The 23986-nt window shown below is 38.3% G+C and overlaps 1 protein-coding gene across 1 annotated transcript in view; it reads right to left on the bottom strand.

Annotated features, from left to right (window-relative positions):
* The window catches only part of LOC121376769 (U3 small nucleolar RNA-associated protein 15 homolog), a 110518-nt gene that overhangs the window by 9183 nt on the left and 77349 nt on the right, over nt 1-23986 (bottom strand). The window contains exons 7-9 of the mRNA XM_041504545.1: nt 8285-8420; nt 7374-7458; nt 1063-1212 (exon numbers count right to left, since the gene is read on the bottom strand). Of these exons, the coding sequence (XP_041360479.1) occupies nt 1063-1212; nt 7374-7458; nt 8285-8420 (371 nt within the window). The remainder of the gene's footprint in view (nt 1-1062; nt 1213-7373; nt 7459-8284; nt 8421-23986) is intronic.

Here is a 23986-nt window from a genome sequence, read left to right as displayed (position 1 = left end):
ACATTGCTTATAATATGGTCTCCCTGAATTTTTTTTTTTAATACTAATAACATATCAAGTTTTTAAAAAAAGTAAACAGTCCAACAATAATAACAGCATTGTGTCCCCAGAAATAAACAACACAGGTAAAACGGTCTTCCAAAACAAATCTAACACTTAAAACCACATACATCGAATACTGTGAGATATGCAAAACATTTTTACTAATAACCAAATAACCTAACACATTCATAATGTGCATGGCTGTAGTTCAATTTCAAAACATTAATTAGCAGTAACCCATTTATAATGTTAAATTAACTGTAAAATAATACCTATACATGTGTACAGGTATGCAAATGAAGAGGAAAAGAAACACGTTCACTAAACCCAAAAATATTTACTACTGTGGACAGATTACAAGAGTTGCCTCCCCTGCATGCCATCTCGCATACATGTAGCCAGCCCAGTCTGTGTAAAACGTGTAAAGACCCTGATAAATCAACATATATGTCTCTACACGCAAAAGCCAGTGCACTACAACTGGTATATCAAAGGCCATGGTATGTATTATCCTGTCTGTGGGATGATGTATATAAAAGATCCCTTGCGGCTAATGGAAAAATGTAGTGGGTTTCCTCACTAAGCCTATATGTCAAAATTACCAAATGTTTGACATCCAATAGCCGATGATTAATAACCAATGTGCTCTAGTGATTTCATTAAATAAAACAAACCTTTTCTATATGCAGGAAAGATATAGAGGTGGGAGGTGAGTCTGGCACTGGCCCTCTTTGACTATGAATTGTACTCTGCAAGCAATGTCCATGGCATTGCTAGTTCAGATTCAGTTAGTGTCATTATTCCAATGCAAACCCTCCATCGAGAATGAATGAATGAATGTGTCGAAAATGTGAGAGAATGAAAAAATCTACTAAAAAACATCCAAACAAATAACAAACAAAAAACCACACACACAACAAAAACAACCAACCTCCCACCCCCCTAAAAAAGCAACAATAAACAAACAAAAAACAAACCCAATAACAAAAAACCTGACAAAGCTGACTTAAAATCACATACTGAGTGAGGTGTGTAGGTTTTTCCTGTGGTTACGTATCTGAACGAAGGTTTCTTCTTCGGTTTAATCTTTGGTTTAGTATCGTCTGTTTTTCTCCTCTGAATCGATAGCAGCCCATCTGCCATTCCAACCACCAGCAGACTGTCGTCGGGCTGAGAGAAAAGAAAAAAATTAGTGAGGCATGTTTATCCCATTCCAACCACCAGCAGACCGTCGTCGGGCTGAGAGAATTTTTTTTAGTGAGGCATGTTTATCCCATTCCAACCACCAGCAGACCATCATCAGGCTGAGAGAAAGAAAATATAATTAGTGAGGCATGTTTATCCCATTCCAACCACCAGCAGACCGTCGTCGGGCTGAGAGATAAAAAAATAGTGAGGCATGTTTATCCCATTCCAACCACCAGCAGACCGTCGTCGGGCTGAGAGATAAAAAAATAGTGAGGCATGTTTATCCCATTCCAACCACCAGCAGACCATCATCAGGCTGAGAGAAAGAAAATATAATTAGTGAGGCATGTTTATCCCATTCCAACCACCAGCAGACCGTCATTGGGCTGAGAGAAAGAAAATATAATTAGTGAGGCATGTTTATCCCATTCCAACCACCAGCAGACCATCATCAGGCTGAGAGAAAGAAAATATAATTAGTGAGGCATGTTTATCCCATTCCAACTACCAGAAGACTGTCGTTGGGCTGAGAGAAAAAAAATAGTGAGGCATGTTTATCCCATTCCAACTACCAGAAGACTGTCGTCGGGAGAGAAAAACTATATAATAATTTTTTTAATGAGTTATGTTTATCCCATTCCAACCACCAGCAGACCATCATCAGGCTGAGAGAAAGAAAATATAATTAGTGAGGCATGTTTATCCCATTCCAACCACCAGCAGACCGTCGTCGGGCTGAGAGATAAAAAAAATAGTGAGGCATGTTTATCCCATTCCAACCACCAGCAGACCGTCGTCGGGCTGAGAGATAAAAAAATAGTGAGGCATGTTTATCCCATTCCAACCACCAGCAGACCATCATCAGGCTGAGAGAAAGAAAATATAATTAGTGAGGCATGTTTATCCCATTCCAACCACCAGCAGACCGTCATTGGGCTGAGAGAAAGAAAATATAATTAGTGAGGCATGTTTATCCCATTCCAACCACCAGCAGACCATCATCAGGCTGAGAGAAAGAAAATATAATTAGTGAGGCATGTTTATCCCATTCCAACTACCAGAAGACTGTCGTTGGGCTGAGAGAAAAAAAATAGTGAGGCATGTTTATCCCATTCCAACTACCAGAAGACTGTCGTCGGGAGAGAAAAACTATATAATAATTTTTTTAATGAGTTATGTTTATCCCATTCTAACCACCAGAAATTTGTTATCAGGCTGAGAAAGATGGAAAATTTGTTTATAAGTGATGCATGTTTTACCCATTTCAACCACTAGAAGAAAAAAATAAATAAGTGATGCATGTTTTCCCCATTCCAACCAACAGAATACTGTCAGGCACAAATCAGTCAAACACACGTTATTTCACCCATTTTAAGGGGCGGGACGTAGTCCAGTGGTAAAGTGCTTACTTGATGTGTGGTTGGTTTGGGATTGAACCCAGTCGGTAGGCCCATTGGGTTATTTTTCGTTTCAGCCAGTGCGGGTTTCCTCTCTTAAGACTATATGTCAAAATTACCCAATGTTTGACATCCAATAGCTGATGATTAATAAATCAGTGTGCTCTAGTGGTGTCATTAAACAAAACAAACTTCAACTTTACCCATTTTAACTACAATGTAACAGCAGACAAATGATAAGCAAAAAATTGTGTTTTTTCTCATTCTAACCACAAGACCTGTGTCAGGTGAAGATAGGAAAACCCCACAGATAAGTTAAATGGTTTTCCCATTCTAAACAGAAGACCTCTATCAGGTGAGGAAGAAGAATGTTTTCCTCATTCTAACCACAAGACTTGTCGGACTGAAGAAGAAAACCACAGGGTGGATAAGAGAGATCAGGCGAGTGTTCTACCACCCACCTACATACAAAGTTTGTTTTGTTTAACGACACCACTAGATTACATTGATTTATTCATCATCGCCCATGGGATGTCAGACATTTGGAAATTCTGACAGTTCTTTTGTCTCAGAGGTAACCCTCTACATTATGCCACTAGCAGCAATGGACCTTTTATATATATGCACCATCCCACAGACAAGACAGCACATACCACAGCCTTTTAAATACCAATTGTGGGGCACTGGTTGGGATGGGAGAGCTAGATATGATCTGAAATGATATAAAGAAAGTGAAGGAGTGGGTGTGACATACATTTATTTCAGTCAGTAGACTCGTTCCAGCCAGTGCACCACGACTGGTACATCAAAGGCCATGGTATGTACTATCCTGTCTATGGGATGGTGCATATAAAAGACCCCTTGCTGCTAATCAAAAAAGAGTAGCCCATGAAGTGGCGACAGCGGGTTTCCTCTCTCAATATATGTGTGATCCTTAACCATATGTCCTACGCCATATAACCTTAAGTAAAATGTGTTGAGTGCATTGTTCAGTAGAGTGTACATCTGAGGTGAATTGGTCATAGGATCGAACCACTCTAGCGGACCCACTGGATTATTTTTTTTTTGCATCTCAATCCTGACTGGTATATCAAAGGCTGTGGTATGTACTGTCCTGTCTATGGGAAAGTGCATATAAAAGATTCCTCACTGCTAATGGGAAAATGTAGTGAATTTCTTCTTAAGTCTGCGAGTCGGAATTACAGAATGTTTGAAATCTGATAGCCAATGATTAGTTAATCGATGTGCTCCAGTGGTATTGTTAAACAAAACAAACTTTAATTAAACAAAATTCAACAATACACAAAAGTCTATCATAATCATGAAAAAAAAAAGAAAAAAAAAAAAGAAAAAAAAAAAAAAAAAAGAAGGAAAAAAAAAAAGAAAAAAAGAAAAAGAAAAAAAAAGACAGATTTTATTTTATTTTGTAGCATTAAAATCAACTCAGTATATTTCTATATACTTATATACTGCACCTGTAGATACTAACACTGATAAAGGTTAACGTTATAATATAATCAGAAACTATCAGACGTTTTGTTTAAAAATATTTCACTGTATGCTATAAATTCTCTACTTTTGATTTCATGTAAGTACTGCAAAGCTTTCTTATAAAATACCTACATACATATACAACAAAACATTCCAAACATCATCTGAAAACAAAGACGATTTTAACTCAACGTCATTTTAATGTTTTCTGTACATACACTATTTACAAATAAAACAAATTATGTTTTTTTTTCAAGAGAAAATCATATAGTTAAAAAAAAAAAAAAAAAAGAAAGAAAAAAGAAAATCATTATAAACTAAATCACTATTCAAGAGGGGGCGGGACGTAGCCCAGTGGTAAGGCACTCGCTCGATGCGCAGTCAGTCTGGGATCGATCCCCGTTGGTGGGCCCATTGGGCTATTTCTCGTTCCAGCCAGTGCACCACAACTGGTATATCAAAGGCTGTGGCATGTACTACCCTGTCTGTGGATGGTGCATATAAAAGATCCCTTGCTGCTAATCGAAAAGAGTAGCCCATGAAGTTGCAACAGCGTGTTTCCTCTCTCAATACCTGTATGGTCTTTAACCACATGTCCAACACCATATAACCATAAATAAAATGTGTTGAGTGCGTCGTTAAATAAAATATTTCTTTCTTTCTGTTTTTGATGTCATTTTAATATTTTCTGTACATACACTATTCATAAATAATACAAATTATGTCACTATTCAAGAGAGTTAACTCTTGGTCTTTTTTCCTTTTAGCCAAACAGCAATTTTAAATCAGGATTTTCAATACTTTTCATAAAATTGAAATACTGGTAATCTTTATTAGAAATGACAACATATGTAACATCATCTCCTGATATTTAACTATAACTTGGAAAAAACATTTTTGGTCTGGTTTTTAAATTTTAATTTATTACAGAGTTAACCTTCAGGGCACAGTATTTCATGAGAACCGCTGTTCTGTTCGTGTGTCGGTTACGCAACTTTAAAATCATGAGAACCGTTGTTCTGTTCGTGTGTCAGTTACACAACTTTAAAATCACAAAAACCACCAATCGGTTAAGTGGTAAACAATTACATTCTAAAATTAAAAGTACCATATATGAGTAATGAAAGAGAAAATCAGTTTATGTTTTTAAATGTATTTGAACCACCAATATATAGCACAGAACCGTAGTTCAAGTGTTTTAGGATTACATGTAGGTAGGCTTAACTTGTCGGTTATGAGAACTATATTCACGTACCTGAACAATTGGTTACCTAAGTGAAACTCACCTGAACTGACTTCCGGTTACCTAAGATTTTGAAATATTGTCCCCTGAACTTTAAAATATTCTTTTGTAAAGAGAGAAGGATTTGTTTTTCAATGATTATTGTATTGTAAACAAACTAGAGAAAATAAATAAATAAAAATCAGTCATTAAATCAAATATTATTATTTATTTTTTTCCCCCCACTCTTTGAAAGTGTTTTAAAAAAATAATTAAAACACATTTTTACAGTTTATTCACTGCAGATAAATGAAAAAAACAAAACAGCCTGGCACCTTATGTGGTTTTTGTCCACTAAGCAACAACCATATTTATCAACAAAAAATATTTCACAGAAAACACAACAGAGAAAAAAAAACGAAAGGAAAAAAGAAAAAAAAGGGGGGGGGGGGGGGAAGGAAGGAAAAAACAAACCCTGCCAAAATAAAGAATAATAAAAAAACATTAAAAAAAACATTAAAAAAAACAAACATTCCAACAAAAACAAAACATGATTGTTTTACCATTTTAATTCTTTTATTTCAAAACTTCCACAATATTTTTTTTTTTTTTTTTTTTTTTTTTCCAGTTGTGTGTTCTTGGTCACCCCAAGTTTATTCTTTTGTACAGAATAAGATGGCGTTACGGAGCGTATTTTCCCTATTTATGCCGCTACAAACACTTCAAGCTGTGAAAGCCTTTATCCATGACTTATACCAATCAAACACCGCCATCATTATCAACTACAAGGAATCGGCTGCACTTTTCTTCCCCTGATGATTTTACCACTGGAATCAGATGCTTAGAATGATATATGATGCCGAAACTATCAACTTATGTGCAATTAACGTCTGCAAATTGTCATGGATCCATCTACATATCCATAAAGATTCGATCAAGCGAGACCGGCTCCCTCTCATCCCATTAAAGACGTTTTTTTTTCTTATAAGAAAATGTTGGAAACATGATGATCATTTAAAAAACATTCAACTTCCAGGAACACAAATTAACAAAAATGATTAATGAATGAATCTGCTATTTGGTGAAAAGTTGGGTGCTTTTTTTTCTCTTTGAAACAGGAAAAAGTAATTTAACACACAAAAATGGGCTTTTTATAACGTCAGCTTGCACCATCAAAAGCCATTACTTTTCTTTGTCTTCGGGAATAAAACAAACATTACAGACTGACCTTTATGTTAAGACCACTACCTACACTACAGACTCAACTTTTTAAGCCCCCACAAATTCAAAATGTGTATAATGTATAACCTGAAAAGGTGTTATGCGAAAAAACGAAAAGAAAAAAGAAAGGAAAAAAAATAATTACACAGAACTAAGTGTCTCGCTTATCATAAAATGTTCCGGTGCACTATGATGAACATTCATAAGTGCAACTATAAACCAAGTTTTATTGACTTTTAGTTTGTGAAAAACTGATCTACATGTAAATGTGAAACTTATATGTTAAACTGTGACACAAAAAGTTGATGCCGTCACTGTCACCACAATTTTTAAATGTAGACTATACTGATTCATAGTATAACCGACTGACTTAAGGTGCAGGTCTACCCTAGTTTTAACCCATAAAAAAATGGAAACTAAGTTTAGTTAATTTACAAACCTGTAACTTAATTGGATAAAGTTACAATAGAGTGAAAGAAGAGTCTGTGACATTAAAACAGGAGATATCCTTAAAAATAGATTACAACTCAAATCAATAAACCGCTACTTCTCAGATGCACATGCATTTTTAAAAATATGAAAAATGCAATTTTGGGTGATACAAACACCAAGATGACCAGAAACACTTCTGTTGTAAGGAAATGGATAACCTAAAGAATAAAATATAAGTAATGTTTGACTTCAATGATCATAAATGGCTCTAAATAGTGAAAAATATGCTGTAGTGTTTAAAAACTAGGGTTTAAGGCTGAGGATTTAACAGCTAAGCGACACAGGCTGCTTTCATCACAAGATTAACAATAGATACTCACAGAAACCCCCAAACTGAGAATTGCACCGGGGTAGTCTAACGTGTGTACAACTTGGTACGATGTCACATCATAGATCTTTACATGTCTGTAAAGAAAAAGCAAACAAACATAAAAGCATATCACACAGCCTGGTGTAACACCACTCAGTAACAACAAGTATTAACCATCAGTACAGTTATATCATCATGTTAAACACCTAATGAAATCTGTGTTACATAGATAGGGTTTTGAATGTGATAATATACTACCCCACACACCCGTTTTATTTACTCTCTCTCTCTCTCTCTCTCTCTCTCTCTCTCTCTCTCTCTCTCTCTCGCTCTCTCTCTCTCTCTCTCTCCCCCTCCCTCCCTCCCTCCCTCCCTCCCTCCCTCTCTCTCTCTCAACACAAGTTCAATCCATGTTAACAGTGACCACCAGCTCATCACCATGCACCTGTCAAGTGAAGCGGACATGAAGCGCTGGTAGTTGCTGCAGAAGGTGAGCGTGGTGACGTTCTTGTCCATTGTTAACCACTAATATAAGCTAAAGTAAGGTTAGTCTACAAAAATTATGTAATTTGTTCATCATTTAACCAGTACTATATATAGTAACACAAATTATATCCATGTGAAATGCGACCGACAGCACTCTCCCTCTTTCTCTCTCTCTCCTTTTTCTTCCACCCCATTCTCTCTCTGTGTCTCTCCCTCCTCTATCTTTCGCTCTCCCTCTTTGCTCTTCTCTTTCTCTCCTTCCTTTCTCTCTCTCTTTTTTTGCTCTCTTTCTCTGCTATCTTTCTCTCTCTCTCTGATATCTCTCTCTCTGATCTCTCTCTCTCTCTCTCTCTCTCTCTCCCCCTCCCTCCCTTTCTCTCTCTCAACACAAGTTCAATCGATGTTAACAGTGACCATCAGCTCGTCACCACACACCTGTCAAGTGAAGCGGACATGAATCGCTGGTAGTTGCTGCAGAAGGTGAGTGCAGTGACGTTCTTGTGATGATGACACAGCGTGGTCAGCAGTCTCCCGCCAGACAGCACGTCCCACACCTTTACGACATTGCCTCCTGCAAAATACAAACGTGTCGCCATGACAACAGTTTACACAGACATACATCTTATGTGTGATATTTGTTTTTTTATATAATAATTCCACATGGTCGTTTATAAATCGAGAAATTTAAAACGTCAGCTGATATTCACTTGTTTAATGTATAAAATTGTTTTTAAACATTTGACATGTTACAGTTCACGGCTCGACCTTAACAGTAGCCCGGGGTATTTGGGTTACCGTTTTCTCACTCGGACTACCAGTTGTCTAACCCCAGTAGTCTGCTGGGCTACCAAATGTTTTGGCATGTCCAGTCATCAGTGTCTGAAATTCCACCCTGTGTGTGCTCTCTGCTACCAGGAGTTGCTGAAAAAACCTAAGGTCAAGGCCTGCTCATGAAAATGAGAAAGTTAATAGTCTGTCTTGTTTAATGACATGACTAGAGCACATTGAGTTATTAATCATTGGATTGTAAACATTTGGAAAATTTAACATATGTAGTCTTAAAGAGGAAACCTGCAACATTTTTCCATTAGTAGTAAGGAAATCTTTATATGCACTATCCCACAGACAGGATAGCAAATACCACAACCTTTAATTGATATACCAGTCGAGGTGCACTGGCTAGAACGAGAAATAGCCAATGGGCCCATTGATGGGGATCGATCCTAGACCAACCTGAAAATGGGAACTGATTAAGGACTACCCGTCCCTACCCCATGACTGGCATATCAAAGGCTGTGGTATGTGCTGTTCAGTCTGTGAGGAAGTGCATATAAAAGATCCCATGCTGCTGATGAAAAACTACAACGTGTTTCCACTAAGGCTATATACAGAACGATCATTTCACATTCAAAAAGAAGAAGGAAGGAAGTGTTTAATTTAAGGATGCACTCAACACATTTTATTTACGGTTATATGGCATCGGACATATGGTTAAGGACCACACAGATATTGAGCAAGGAAACCCATTGTCGCCACTTCATGGGCTACTCTTTTCAATTAGCAGCAAGGGATCTTTTATATGCACTGTCCCACAGACAGGACAGTATATACCACGGCCTTTGTTACACCAGTCATGGTGCACTGGCTGGAGCGAGAAATAGCCTAATGGGCCCACTGACGGGGATCGATCCCAAACCAACCATGCATCAAGCGAGCACTTTACCACTTGGCTACGTCCTGCCCCACACACCACAGCCTTTGTTACACCAGTTGTGGAGCACTGGCTGGAACAAGAAATAGCCCAATGGGGATACCGACGGGGATCGATCCTAAACCGACCACGCATCAAGCAAAATGCTTTCTTTACCACTTGGCTACGACCCGCCCCCACATTCAAAAGGTGATTAATGTGCTCTAGCCATGATGTTAACCAAAACAAAATCTTAACTTTCAAACAAAAATTACAAAACAAGTATGAAGTAGATCATGTTCCTTTCAGAGAGGGATAATAATTTTGTACACGGCTACAGAGCTTTAATGATGACAGTTAACATTACAATATCTGCCAGACTGTTACAGTCGCAAATATTTCCACACGTTGCTAATGACTACCAACATACCCACACCTGACGGGAGGTTTTTGTCAGTATTAAACAGCTGACAAGTCGGGATTGATAATTTAGAGTAATGTTTGGAAAATATTATATTCAGGAGAAGTCATTATATATTTGTTTGTTTCTGTAGTTTCGGTTGGTTGTTTGTTTGGGGTTGTGTTGGGTTTTTTTTGATTTTGTGTTTGTTTGTGGGTTGTTGTTTTTTTTTGGGGGGGGGGGGAAGGGGTGTTGTTAAAAAATAATTTAATTGTGCAATAATTTTGATCTTTTTTCCATGATCTAAAGAATTTTACTTTTTTATCTTATTTTTAAGACTTTGTGAACATGTTTTCTATTATTAAGAAACTTGATGAATAAATCTGTTATTTTGTTTACACATTTAAAAAAATGTGCCATATTGACACAGTGTTTTAGCTGTTAGCAATGCTATTTATCATTATTAAAGAAAACCCAAAAAGATGATTTTCAAACATAAATACATTTTCACATACTTTAATAAGACGTTCCTGACTTCGCATCCGTTATCACATATTTTAAGTTGATAATCTTTTTAATGATTCAGTTTACACATTAATCATATTTTCTTGTTCCATCAAGGAAAAAAAGAAAGAAATATTTTATTTAACGACGCACTCAACACATTTTTTATTTACGGTTATTTGGCATCAGACATATGGTTAAGGACCACACAGATATTGAGATGAAACCCGCTGTCGACACTACATGGGCTACTCTTTCTGATTAGCAGCAAGGGATCTTTTATTTGCGTTTCCCACAGGCAGGATAGCACAAACCATGGCCTTTGTTGAACCAGTTATGGATCACTGGTCGGTGCAAGTGGTTTACACCTACCCATTGAGCCTTGCGGAACACTCACTAAGGGTTTGGAGTCGGTATCTGGATTAAAAATCCCATGCCTCGACTGGGATCCGAACCCAGTACCTACCAGCCTGTAGACCGATGGCCTAACCACGACGCCACCGAGGTCGGTGTGTTCCATCAAGGAGGCGGGACATAGCCCAGTGGTAAAGTATTCACTTTACGGTGGGTCTGGGATCGATCCCCGTTGGTGGGCCCATTGGGCTATTGCTCATTCCAGCCAGTGCACCACGACTGGTATATCAAAGGCCATGATATGTGCTGTCCTGTCTGTGGGATGGTGCATATAAAAGATCCTTTGTTACTAATGGAAAAATATACTGGGTTTCCTCTTTAAGACTGTATGTCAGAATTACTAAATGTTTCACATCCAACAGCTGATGATTAATAAATCAATGTGCTCTAGTGGTGTTGTAAAGCAAAACAAACTTTAACAAACATTTTGTTCCATCAGTGCCCCACAAATAGCTTATCAAAGTATCATGTCTGTAGAAGTATATATAAAAGATCCCTTGCTGCTAATGGAAAAACGTAGCAGGTTTCCTCCTCCATGGGCGTACATAGGATTTTGAAAAGGGGGGGGGGGGTTCCAAAATAGATTGCAGAGATATTGGGATATATTTCTATGTTGAGTAAATATAATGATGTCAGATATCAATGTCAGATATATTAAATTATAAAAAAAGTGATTTGGGGGGGGGGGGGGGGGGGTTCGGTCGAACCTTTCAAACCCCCCATGTCCTCAATGTCTTCTATTTGTTTCAAGACACAGAAAACAAATGTTTAACTTTGTTTACAATATCAATGTCTAACATAGTTGGTCATGATTGAAGTAACTCCCGACTAGATTTTACCCAACCCGTCACCTCAATAATTTTTGTATACACTTAAAAACAATTATTAAGGAATACAATTCAGTTTGAGCTACCAAAACCATTTCGAAGACATACAAGTTAAAAGTTTGTTTTGTTTAACGACACCACTAAACATTGATTTTTATTCATCATTGGTTATTGGAGGTCCAACATTTGCTAATTTTAACATATAATCTTAGAGAGAAAACCCACTACATTTTTCCATTAATAGCAAGGGATCTTATGTAGACAGGACAGGTACCAGTCTAGTGGTACAGATGTAGACTAATTAGGACAGGTACCAGTCTAGTAGTACAGATGTAGACTTATTAGGACAGGTACCAGTCTAGTGGTACAGATGTAGACAGGACAGGTACCAGTCTATGGTACAGATGTAGACTAATTAGGACAGGTACCAGTCTAGTGGTACAGATGTAGACAGGACAGGTACCAGTCTAGTGGTACACATGTAGACAAACTAGGACATGTACCAGTCTAGTGACCAACCATGCAGGGCAAGTACCAGTCTAGTGTTATACAAGTGCAAGCACCAATCTAGTGATACAGATCTAGACAAACTAGGACAGGTACTAGTCTAGTGATACACATGTAGACAAACCAGGACAGGTACCAGTCTAGTGGTACAGATGTAGACAGGACAGGTACCACTCTAGTGGTACACATGTAGACAAACCGGGACAGGTACCAGTCTAGTGGTACAGATTTAGACAGGACAGGTACCAGTCTAGTGGTACAGATGTAGACTAATTAGGACAGGTACCAGTCTAGTGGTACAGATGTAGACAGGACAGGCACCAGTCTAGTGGTACACATGTAGACAAACTAGGACATGTACCAGTCTAGTGACCAACCAGGCTGGGCAGGCACCAGTCTAGTGATACAGATCTAGACAAACTAGGACAGGTACCAGTCTAGTGATACACATGTAGACAAACCAGGACAGATACCAGTCTAGTGGTACAGATGTTGACAAACTAAGACAGGTACCAGTCTAGTGTCTAATCAGGACAGGTACCAGTCTAGTGACTAACCAGGACAGGTACCAGTCTAGCGGAGCCATGCAGTCATGGCTGACAGATTAATGTTCTGCCCCTGAGGAATGTGAATCCCACCGGGTTCCTGGCAGAGCTGATCAGAAATCATTCTTTAATGACAGAAATATGTTATTGCAGGTATCCGTTTCGCCCGACACGACATACTTGCCTCGCTCTCATTGAAACTGAAGATGGAAGCAGCAAAGTCAGATGTAGAAATGCTGAAATGAGGTACATTTCTCCCATCCTTGTGATTTATCAAAAGTAATTAAGCATGTTGCTTTGAGAAGCCATCGTAAAACCTCCATCACACGTGTCTGTGTGTTACTGCTGCAGACCAGCTTTAATGTTATCAGGGGGCGAGATCTAAATGTAGCTCAGTCGGTAGTATGCCGTCTTAAAACTCTTGGGTTCAAGGATCAAATCCCCTCAGTGGATGTATTCTCGATTGGGTTTTCTCCATCCCAACCAGTGCCCCACAACTGGTATATTAAAGAACTAGCCCAGTGGTAAAGCGCTCGCTTGATGCGCGGTCGATTTGGGATCGACCCCCGTTGGTGGGCCCATTAGGATATTTCTCGCTCCAGCCAGTACACCATGACTGGTATATCAAAGATTATCGTATGTGCTATCCTGTCTGTGGGAAAGTGCATATAAAAGATCCCTTGATACTAATGGAAAAATGTAGTGGGCTTCCTTTCTATGACTATATGTCAAAATGACCAAAATCTGATATCCAATAGTTGATGATTAATAAATCAATGTGCTCTAGTGGTGTCGTTAAACAAAACAAACTTTGAAAATATTAAAGATTATTGTGTGTGGGGAAAGTGCATACAAAAGATCACTTGCTGCTAATGAAAAAATATAGCCGCGACTGAATGTTTTACAAACAATTGCTTATGATTAATTAATCAATGAGTTTTTCTGGTTCTTAGCTAATTGGTGGTAACATGTTCACCTGATGGTTAAATATATCTGTGGGAAAGTGCATAGAAAAGATCCCTATCTAAAATGTAGCGGGTTTCCTCTCTAAGACTATATGTTCACATCACCAAATATATGACACCCAATAGCCGATGGTTAGTAAATCAATGTGCTCTAGTGGTGTTGTTAAACAAACCTGATGGTTACAGGATTACTTCCCTTAAGTGGATGGACACCAATATTGTGTTTCCATCTCCCAACGAGTAATTAATTAAAATTATACATGTTGGTAAATAATTTGTACAAAAAAATTAAACATTGTTTTGTTTTCTAAATTAAATCAGTTTTGTGGGATATTATTTCCTACTAAAAATATCCTAAACTTGGTTGTTTGGAAAATACCTTTCAGGGGGAAAAATTACTTTTGTATGAAAAAAGATCTTCTATATGATGTTTGGTGTTTGGAAGATAGTTTTTTTTCCTGTAATTTTTACCAAAAATATTGTAAAATTAAAATTTATTGTCTGAAAGAAAGTTTCCTGGAAGGGGTAGGGGTGTACGTTATACCAAAAATATCATACATTTATTTAAAAAAAAAAAAAAAAAAAAAAAAAAAAAAAAAATCCAACAAAACAAGGCAAAAGTACCTTTAAAATTTTTAACTTTGTTGTTTGGAAAATGGGGGGGGGGGGGGGGGAGGTATTACTTTTTTACCAGAAAGATCTTAAAATTTAATGTTTATTCTTTCGAAGAACAAGGAAATTAAAAAAAAAAAAACCCACATATTTTTCTACCAAAAAGATCCTAAATTTAATGTTTGTTCTTTAAAAGCTAGCTACAAGGACAAGAAACAAAAACCCCATATTTTTCTACCAAAAAGATCCTAAATTTAAGGTTTGTTGTTTAGAAGATAGTTTGCGAGGACAGCTGTCTGCATTGAGTTGATTGATGGCTCCGATATACCTCGTCACTGCCAGATCGTGCAAATATATTTCCTTTTCATTTAGATTTCCGCAGAATTTTAACACGTGATATTCCCATCACTGTGCGTGAATAGAAAGCTGGATCACCGTGGTAGCCAGTATATAAATATTTAATGTAAACAACACACCGAGGGCCGGTTAATATTCCGTTCAGAGTAAGATTCTTTCCTCCGCTGATACGAAGCGCCACGTGGAAAAGAAGCTTCCTTTTTTTTCTCTGCTATATCTACTAAACAGCTGTGAAAATTTCTCTTTTGATCATGGGACTCATTTAGTTGAATCCCTCAATCTCGCGTTAATGGAGCATTTCGAGTTATTCTCTACACTTCAGCCATTATAAGACGAGGGGGGGAACCGAAAAGAAAAAAAAGAGAGAAAAAAGTACTAAGTATGATTTTTAATTTTTAATATTTACATTTTTTTTTTTTTAAAGGATGCAGTATGAGCCACCAGTTGGCATTCTCGAAGTGGATTCATTATTTTGCCATTGTTTTCGAGAAAAACAAAAATGAATGGAAATTTAATTGCAAATTAGGAAGGAAGGAAGGAAATGTTTTATTTAATGACACACTCCACACATTTTATTAAGGTTATATGGCGTCAGACACATGGTTAAGGACCACACAGATATAGTATAGAGAGAGAAAACCCACTGTCGCCATTTCATGAGCTACTCTTTTCGATTAGCAGCAAGGGATCTTTTATATGCACTATCCCACAGGCAGGATAGTACATACCACGGCCTTTATTACATCAGTTGTGAAGCACTGGCTGGAACGAGAAATAGCCCAATGGGTCCACCGATGGGGATTGATCCCAGACCAACCGCGCATCAAGCGAACGCTTTACCACTGGGCTACATCCCGCCCCCTTGCAAATTAGGAAAGAAAGAAATGTTTTATTTAATGACGCACTCAACACATTTTATCTACGGTTATATGGCGTCAGACATATGGTTAAGGACCACACAGATTTTGAGAGGAAACCCGCTGTCGCCACTACATGGGCTACTCTTCCGATTAGCAGCAAGGGATCTTTTATTTGCGCTTCCCACGGGCAGGATAGCATAAACCATGGCCTTTGTTGAACCAGTCATGGATCACTGGTCGGTGCAAGTGGTTTACACCTACCCATTGAGCCTTGCGGAGTACTCACTCAGGGTTTGGAGTCGGTATCTGGATTAAAAATCACATGCCTCGACTGGGATCCGAACCCAGTACCTACCAGCCTGTAGACCGATGGCCTGCCATGACGCCACCGAGGCCGGTTGCAAATTAGGATGCAAAAACAAAAAAAGAGAAGAAAGAAAAGAGAAGGTATTTGAACACTTTAGAAATGAATGTTATGTAAACATTCAGCGTGGCAGCGTTACTGGTTTTAACTTTTGTTCAAGTTTGTCTGGCGAGACAGGAGTGGGATTTAGCCAAGTAGGTAAAGCCCTCGCTTAAGGTGCCTGAGTCGTTGGATCGAACCCCCTCAGTGGACCCATTCTAAAATAGTTTTTTCATGTCCCAACCATGGTATGTGCTGTCTTGTATGTGGTTAAGTGTAACTAAAAGATCTCTTACAGGTGCAGGGCCCACCGACAGGGATAGATCTCAGACCGACTGCACATCGAGCGAGCGTTTTACCACTGGGCTACGTACGATTGATCCCCATCATTGGGCCCATATTGCTTTTCTTAACTTCAAACATAAATAAATGAAATCACTTTTCTTTTCTTTTCTTCTTCTTCTTCTCAGTTCTTTTAAAAGTGGGCCCATATTGAGCTATTTCTTGTGCTCCATAACTGATCTAACAAAGGCCATGGTATGTACTATCCTGTCAGTGGGATGGTCTATAACTGGTCTAACAAAGGCCATGGTATGTACTATCCTGTCAGTGGGATGGTCTATAACTGGTCTAACAAAGGCCATGGTATGTACTATCCTGTCAGTGGGATGGTCTATAACTGGTCTAACAAAGGCCATGGTATGTACTATCCTGTCGGTGGGATGGTCTATAACTGGTCTAACAAAGGCCATGGTATGTACTATCCTGTCAGTGGGATGGTCTATAACTGGTCTAACAAAGGCCATGGTATGTACTATCCTGTCAGTGGGATGGTCTATATAAAAGATCCCTTGCTGCTAATCGGAAAGAGTGGTGGCAGCAGGCTTCATCTTTCATCAAAGTAAAGTAAAGTTTGTTTTTGTTTAACGACACCACTAGAGCACACTGATTTATTAATCATCACCTATTGAACATATTGTGTTATGTCTGTTGTCCGTAACCATATATCTAACATCGTATAACTGTAATAATATGTGTGTGTTGCATGCATCATTAAATAAAACAATTCTTCTTTCCTTTTTTAGTATCTAGACCTACGTGTTGAAACAATCACAAGTTAAACAATACATAGCTGTAGTTAAAATATGCTAATGTATCAATAAGCAAACATATCCATCCGCCTACCCATTTATCCATCCATCCACCCATCCAACCATCCATCCATCAATGCATGTATATATATGCATTAGCATAAATTTGTCGATACACACAATACGTGCATTTTTTTTTCATTTACACTTTTAAAAGAGCTGAGAAGAAGAAGAAAAAAAGAAAAGAAAAGTGAATTCATTTATTTATGTTTGAAGTTAAGAAAAGCAAATAAATGCCAGTGTATTTTTAAAAATATAAATTGGAACAGTCGAATAGAAAGCAGTACATCATTATGAAGAAGATGAATGCTCGGGTAAACACAGCCCAGCGATTTGTCTTGTTTTTGAAAACATATCTCAGTCAAAGTGAACAATTGCTCTCCCAATAGATTCCCCACTCAGGTATGATTTAATGTTATTCCACTGTTAAAAGAGAAATATTCCATCTCGTTCGCATCATTCCCCAGATTCCAAATACAACAAAAACCTGACTCAAGATCATAAAATTCAGCCTAATGGATTTTCTGTTATTTTTTTAACCTAAAAAAAAATATCAATGAATGGACGGATGGATGGATGGATGGATGGATGGGATGGATGGATAGATGGATGGATGGATGGATGGATGGACGGACGGATGGACGGATGTACGAATGGACGGGCGGATGGTCGGACGGACGGACATATGGACGGATGGATGCATGGATGGATGTTTGGATGGATGGATAGATGGATGGATGGACGGATGGATGGATGGATAGGTAGGTGGTAGGTAAGGCAGATGGATGGATGGATAGATGGATAGATGGTTGGATGGGTAGGTGATAGGTAAGGCAGATGGATGGATGGATGGATGGGTGGATGGATAGATGGGTGGATGGATAGATGGGTGAATGGATGGATGGATGGATGAACGGATGGATGGATGGATTGAATGATGGATGGATGAACAGATTGATGGATAAAATGGTTGGTGGATGGTTAGATGGATGGATGGATGGATGATTGGATGGATGTTTGGATGGATGGATGGATAGATGGATGGATGGGAAGACGGATAGAATATAATGTAAATATGAGGTTGATTACCGATTACAAAAGTCAGTTTACAGCTGGTTAACTACACATTCTTTTTTTCCATTCCAGTGTTTTTCAAATTCCATCTCACCGCATTTAATTTTACCTGAGTGTTTTTTCACACACTTCATAAACATCGCGCCTTTCTCCGCATAACTTTCTTAACAGCTGAATAATCACTCGCAATCATTAATCATAATTTTCTGACTTTGCGTGATATCACTCGAGTAATTGAAACAAACAAAATACAATGGATGATCATCTCGTAGGGTGTTTTTTCATCCATGTTCTGTATAAACATCTTGTCGTGGGTAAATTGACAGACCGCCACTTTTCCAGATGTAGGAACCAGTTTACTGGCCAAGTCAGTGTGGTCTGTCTGCGCGCGAGTCGCACAATGGGTTATTTCTGAATTTAGATGATCTAATGATCGAAGGCATGAGCAGACTCAATATTAATCAGAATAGTGAGCACAGACAAGAGATGAACAGAAAAATGAACATTAGTCTTGAGATGAATAAAAGAATGAACACAGTGTACTGGTACATAAAAAACGAACACTCTATCTTGAGATGAATAAAAGAATGAACACAGTGTACTCGTACATAAAAAATGAACACTCTAGTCTTGAGATGAATAAAAGAATGAACACAGTGTACTCATACATAAAACATGAACACTCTAGTCTTGAGATGAATAAAAGAATGAACACAGTGTACTGGTACATAAAAAATGAACACTAATCTTAAGATGAACAAAAGAATGAACATAGTGAAGAGAAAAATGTACATTGGTCTTAAGATGAATAAAAGAATGAACACAGTGTACATAGAAAAATGAACACTAGTCTTAAGATGAACAAAAGAACGACCATAGGGAACAGAAAAATTAACACTAGTCTTAAGATGAAAAAAATTAACAGACTTAAAATGAACAGGAAAAAATTAACACTAGTCTTGAGATGAATAAAAGAATGAAGTCTCGAGATGAACAGAAAAATGAACTTAGTCTGAAAATGAACAGAAAAATGAAGACGGTCTTAAAATGAACAGAAAAATGAACACTAGTCTTGAGATGAACAAATGAATGAACACTGTCTTAAATGAACAGAAAAATGAACACACCAATCTTAAAATGAACAAAAGAATGAACACTGTCTTAAAATGAACAGAAAAAATGAACACACCAATCTTAAAATGAACAACCAAAAGAAATGAACACACTTTCGAAATGAAAAGGAACAAGTCCTAAAATGAAGTCTTGAGATGAAAATAAAGTCATAAAAGTAAGAGAAAATTAATAATCTCACGATGAAAATTAGAACAGTCTTGATATGAACACAAAAATGAAAATGAACAATGAGTCTGAAGAAGAACACAAAATAAAAGGTCTGAAGATAAAAATGAACAGTTTCAAGATGAATCTTTTTTGTTGTAGTCTCATGATGAAAATGAACAGTCTAAAGATGAACACACACATACCACACACACACCACACACACACCTACGCATGCACACACCACACACACACCTACGCATGCACACACACACACACACAAACACCTACACACAACTACGCACGCACACACCACACACACCTACACCACACACCTATGCACACACACCACATACAGACACCTACACACACCTATGCACGCACACACCACACACACCACACGCCTATGCATGCACACACCACACACACCTACACACACCACACACCTACGCATGCACACATCACACACACACCAGACACCTACACACCACACCACACCACACTCACACCACACACAAACACCTACAAACACACACCACACAGACACACACACACACACATATCTGTGTAGTACTGGCTAGAATGAGAAATAACCCAAATGAGCTCACCGAAAGGGATCGATCCTAGACTGACTGCACATCAAACTATGTCCCACACCAAAGACTGACTTAAACTGAACCATGGAACTTTAATTTATTATTATTATTTTTTTTTTAAACCAACAAAAATCACAATTCCTGGTGAATAAAAAAAACAACACCTTTCTTACCTCTTGATACAAACCACACTGTCATTCATTAGAAAAAAAACCTAAATCTCTGACATACCAAAAAAAACTAAACCCTCCGACATTTTCTACATGTATGAGAAAACTAACTACCCTGACAACTGGATACACGAAAGTGAATCTCAGAAACAGATTTCTCTCTTCAAGATGGCCGACACAGATAACCATCTCGGGTATCGGGCCAAGACAACAATCTTCATCTGGTGAATGGAAAATTCAAAATCTCTCATCTTACGCTAATTTAACGGGACCGGGTTACAGAGCAAATATAAATCATTAGTATAGGATGTTAAATTAGCCAAATGGGAAGTCCTTTTAGCACCGATAGCCTGACAGAAACAAAGTAGTTAATTTGCAAATTTCATTCAGGCATGGTAATGGTTTTCCACTCATGATGGTATCGTACGGAACATTATAAACCATTAAACCTATGTATCCTCGTGTATCCTACCGCCTGTATCCCCCCAAAACAAGTGCTACAAACTGAAAAAGGAAGGGAGGAAGGTGGATGGGGGGGAAGAAACGAAACTCTAGAATTATTGCTCTGGTGTTTTGGCACATGGTGAGTGACAAATTTTGCGATAATTGAAGGCAGCCGCTAATTGAACAAGGAAAATTCTGTTTGCAGATTTGTTTCACTATCTCCCATCTGCTCAGTGGTAAGATTCCAATCTGCGTGATAGGTATGTTCAAACAAGATGATTCTTAATCTAAGACTCAGCCAAGAGACGAAGAAGTCAGAAAGAGAAAGAGAAAAAAACAAGAAAAAAGAAAGAAAACAGAGCGAGAGAGAGAGGCAAGCCCGTTTCCTATCGTAGGAGAATTAAATGGACAAGAAGAATTCGAGACCCGGACAAAAAAATGCCATCTAAATGCATATCATTTGAAACAAAAAAGTATCGGATGTTATCCACCGCTTAACCGGCAGCCTGGGAATAGAGCTGATAGAAAATAGAAAGAACTTTGTTAGCTGCTATTAGTGCTAAGAGATCAAGTTAAACGTTTGTTTTGTTTAACGACACCACTAGAGAACATTAATTTATTAATTATTTATTGGGTTATTGGATGTCAAACATTTGGTAATTTTGACATACAGTCTTTGAGGATGTTTGTTTGTTTATTTTGTTTAACGACACCACTAGAGTATAGTGATTTATTAATCACCGCCTATCACATTCGACATATAGTCTTAGAGATGAAACCCATTACATTTTTCCAGGATCTTTTATACATGTATGCACCATCCCAAAGACAGGATAGCACATACCACGGCCTTTGATATACCAGTCTGAAATAGTCCAATGGCCCACCGACAGAGATCTATTCTAGAGTGCTTTACCAATGAGCTACATCCTAACCCCACATTTTTTTCCTTGTCAGGAGCAAGGGATCTTTTATATATCCTTTATCACAGACAAAACATTATATAGCATGTCTCATTCCTCTTGTCCTATCACGATCAGTTAATGTGACCAATACTACAGCCCCTGCAACTGCCCACGGCAGTCAGTTAATGTGACCAATACTACGGCCCCTGCAACTGCCCACGGCAATCAGTTAATGTGACCAATATTACGGCCCCTGCAACTGCCCACGGCGATCAGTTAATGTGACCAATATTACAGCCCCTGCAACTGCCCACGGCAATCAGTTAATGTGACCAATATTACAGCCCCTGCAACTGCCCACGGCAATCAGTTAATGTGACCAATATTACAGCCCCTGCAACTGCCCACGGCAATCAGTTAATGTGACCATATTACAGCCCCTGCAACTGCCCACGGCAATCAGTTAATGTGACCAATATTACAGCCCCGGCAACTGCCCACGGCAATCAGTTAATGTGACCAATATTACAGCCCCTGCAACTGCCCACGGCAATCAGTTAATGTGACCAAATACAGCCCCTGTGCCCACGGCAATCAGTTAATGTGACCAATATTACAGCCCCTGCAACTGCCCACGGCAATCAGTTAATGTGACCAATATTACAGCCCCTGCAACTGCCCACGGCAATCAGTTAATGTGACCAATATTACAGCCCCTGCAACTGCCCACGGCAATCAGTTAATGTGACCAATATTACAGACCCTGCAACTGCCCACGGCAATCAGTTAATGTGACCAATATTACAGCCCCTGCAACTGCCCACGGCGATCAGTTAATGTGACCAATATTACAGACCCTGCAACTGCCCACGGCAATCACCAATGCCGTGGAGTTTTTAGTTCTCCACGACACTTTTATGCCTTGGATTAAATTCAGTTTGTTTTTCAATGGTATGTTTTTGTTTTTTGCCGTGGACATTTTCTTAATTGCAGGGGTTGTAATATAGGATTTTCTCTTTGTATTTTTGGTTTTGTTTGGGGGTAAATAAATACTACATAAAAATCATCTGTTAATGAAAAAAAGAAAGAAAGAAAGAAATGTTTTATTTAACGATGCACTCAACACATTTTATTTACGGTTATATGGCGTCAGACATATGGTTAAGGACCACACAGATTTTGAGAGGAAACCCGCTGTCGCCACTACATGGGCTACTCTTTCCCACAGGCAGGATAGCACAAACCATGGCCTTTGTTGGACCAGTTATGGATCACCGGTCGGTGCAAGTGGTTTACACCTACCCACTGAGCCTTGCGGAGCACTCACTCAGGGTTTGGAGTCGGTATCTGGATTAAAAATCCCATGCCTCGACTGGGATCCGAACCCAGTACCTACCAGCATGTAGACCAATGACCTAACCACGACACCACCGAGGCTGGTCATCCGTTAATGATCAAAATAATATGACTGGCTGTATTTTACTTTATAGGATATTAAATGAGCTGCCTTGTCGTATCATGTTTATGTCTCATTGTGAAATAAATTTCAGTTGTCACAAGCTTTAGTGAGTAACAATTAAACATTATTTCATAAGGGACATAAACATGATACGAAATGTAGCAAGTTTAACATCCAGAATCGATTTTAATTTATACTCTTCAAAAAATGTAGGGGAACCTGAAATATTAATGTTAATATCAACTATTAGACCGAACATACGTTTTTGACCACAGACATCCTAGTAAAGAACGTTCAGGTCTGTTTATTAACACACTGAAACACATTCCATAGTTTGCACATGCATTACGCAGTTGCCCCGTACACGTACGTGGGGTGTCATTCTCGATTTTGACAATTTCCAGGAAGGTCCATTAATCACTGTGGAACATTATTTATGTCAATCTTTTTCATTCTGTTGATCATACAGTTGTTATTGTTTTGTTTTTAGTCATTTTTATTGTTTGAATTTGCGATTTACTGATAAAAAAACTATCAACTTTCAAATTTCACTTCTGACCCCAATCGTCCTTCAAGATCTTTGGTGGTCATAAAACCTACTGCAATACTGAACTACCGGTTGTAATGTTTGCACAATTAATTCACTATTATCATATGATATATCATATATTAATTTTGGCAATTGTAAATTCTTATTAGAGTTCCCCTACTTTTACTGAAGAGTATATATCACTCAACCCGCTTGGTTAACGTTCCTGTAAGGTTATAGTGCGCCAATCGATGACGTCGAAGTGTTAAGTCCCACTTGGCGTTCTAGTGAGATGTATCACATTGATATGAAAGAAAGATACTTTTAACCTCATGGGTAATAATATATCATATAATACTATCTTCCCACCCCAACCCTTAGAAAGTCATATAGACCCTAGTTGATAAACTTGTTCAGTTGTTGAGAAGCTTTCATGTATACTGAACT

This window comes from Gigantopelta aegis, chromosome 2 (genome assembly GCF_016097555.1).
Source record: "Gigantopelta aegis isolate Gae_Host chromosome 2, Gae_host_genome, whole genome shotgun sequence".
Taxonomy (NCBI): domain Eukaryota; kingdom Metazoa; phylum Mollusca; class Gastropoda; order Neomphalida; family Peltospiridae; genus Gigantopelta; species Gigantopelta aegis.
This window is presented reverse-complemented; position numbering and strand designations above follow the sequence as displayed.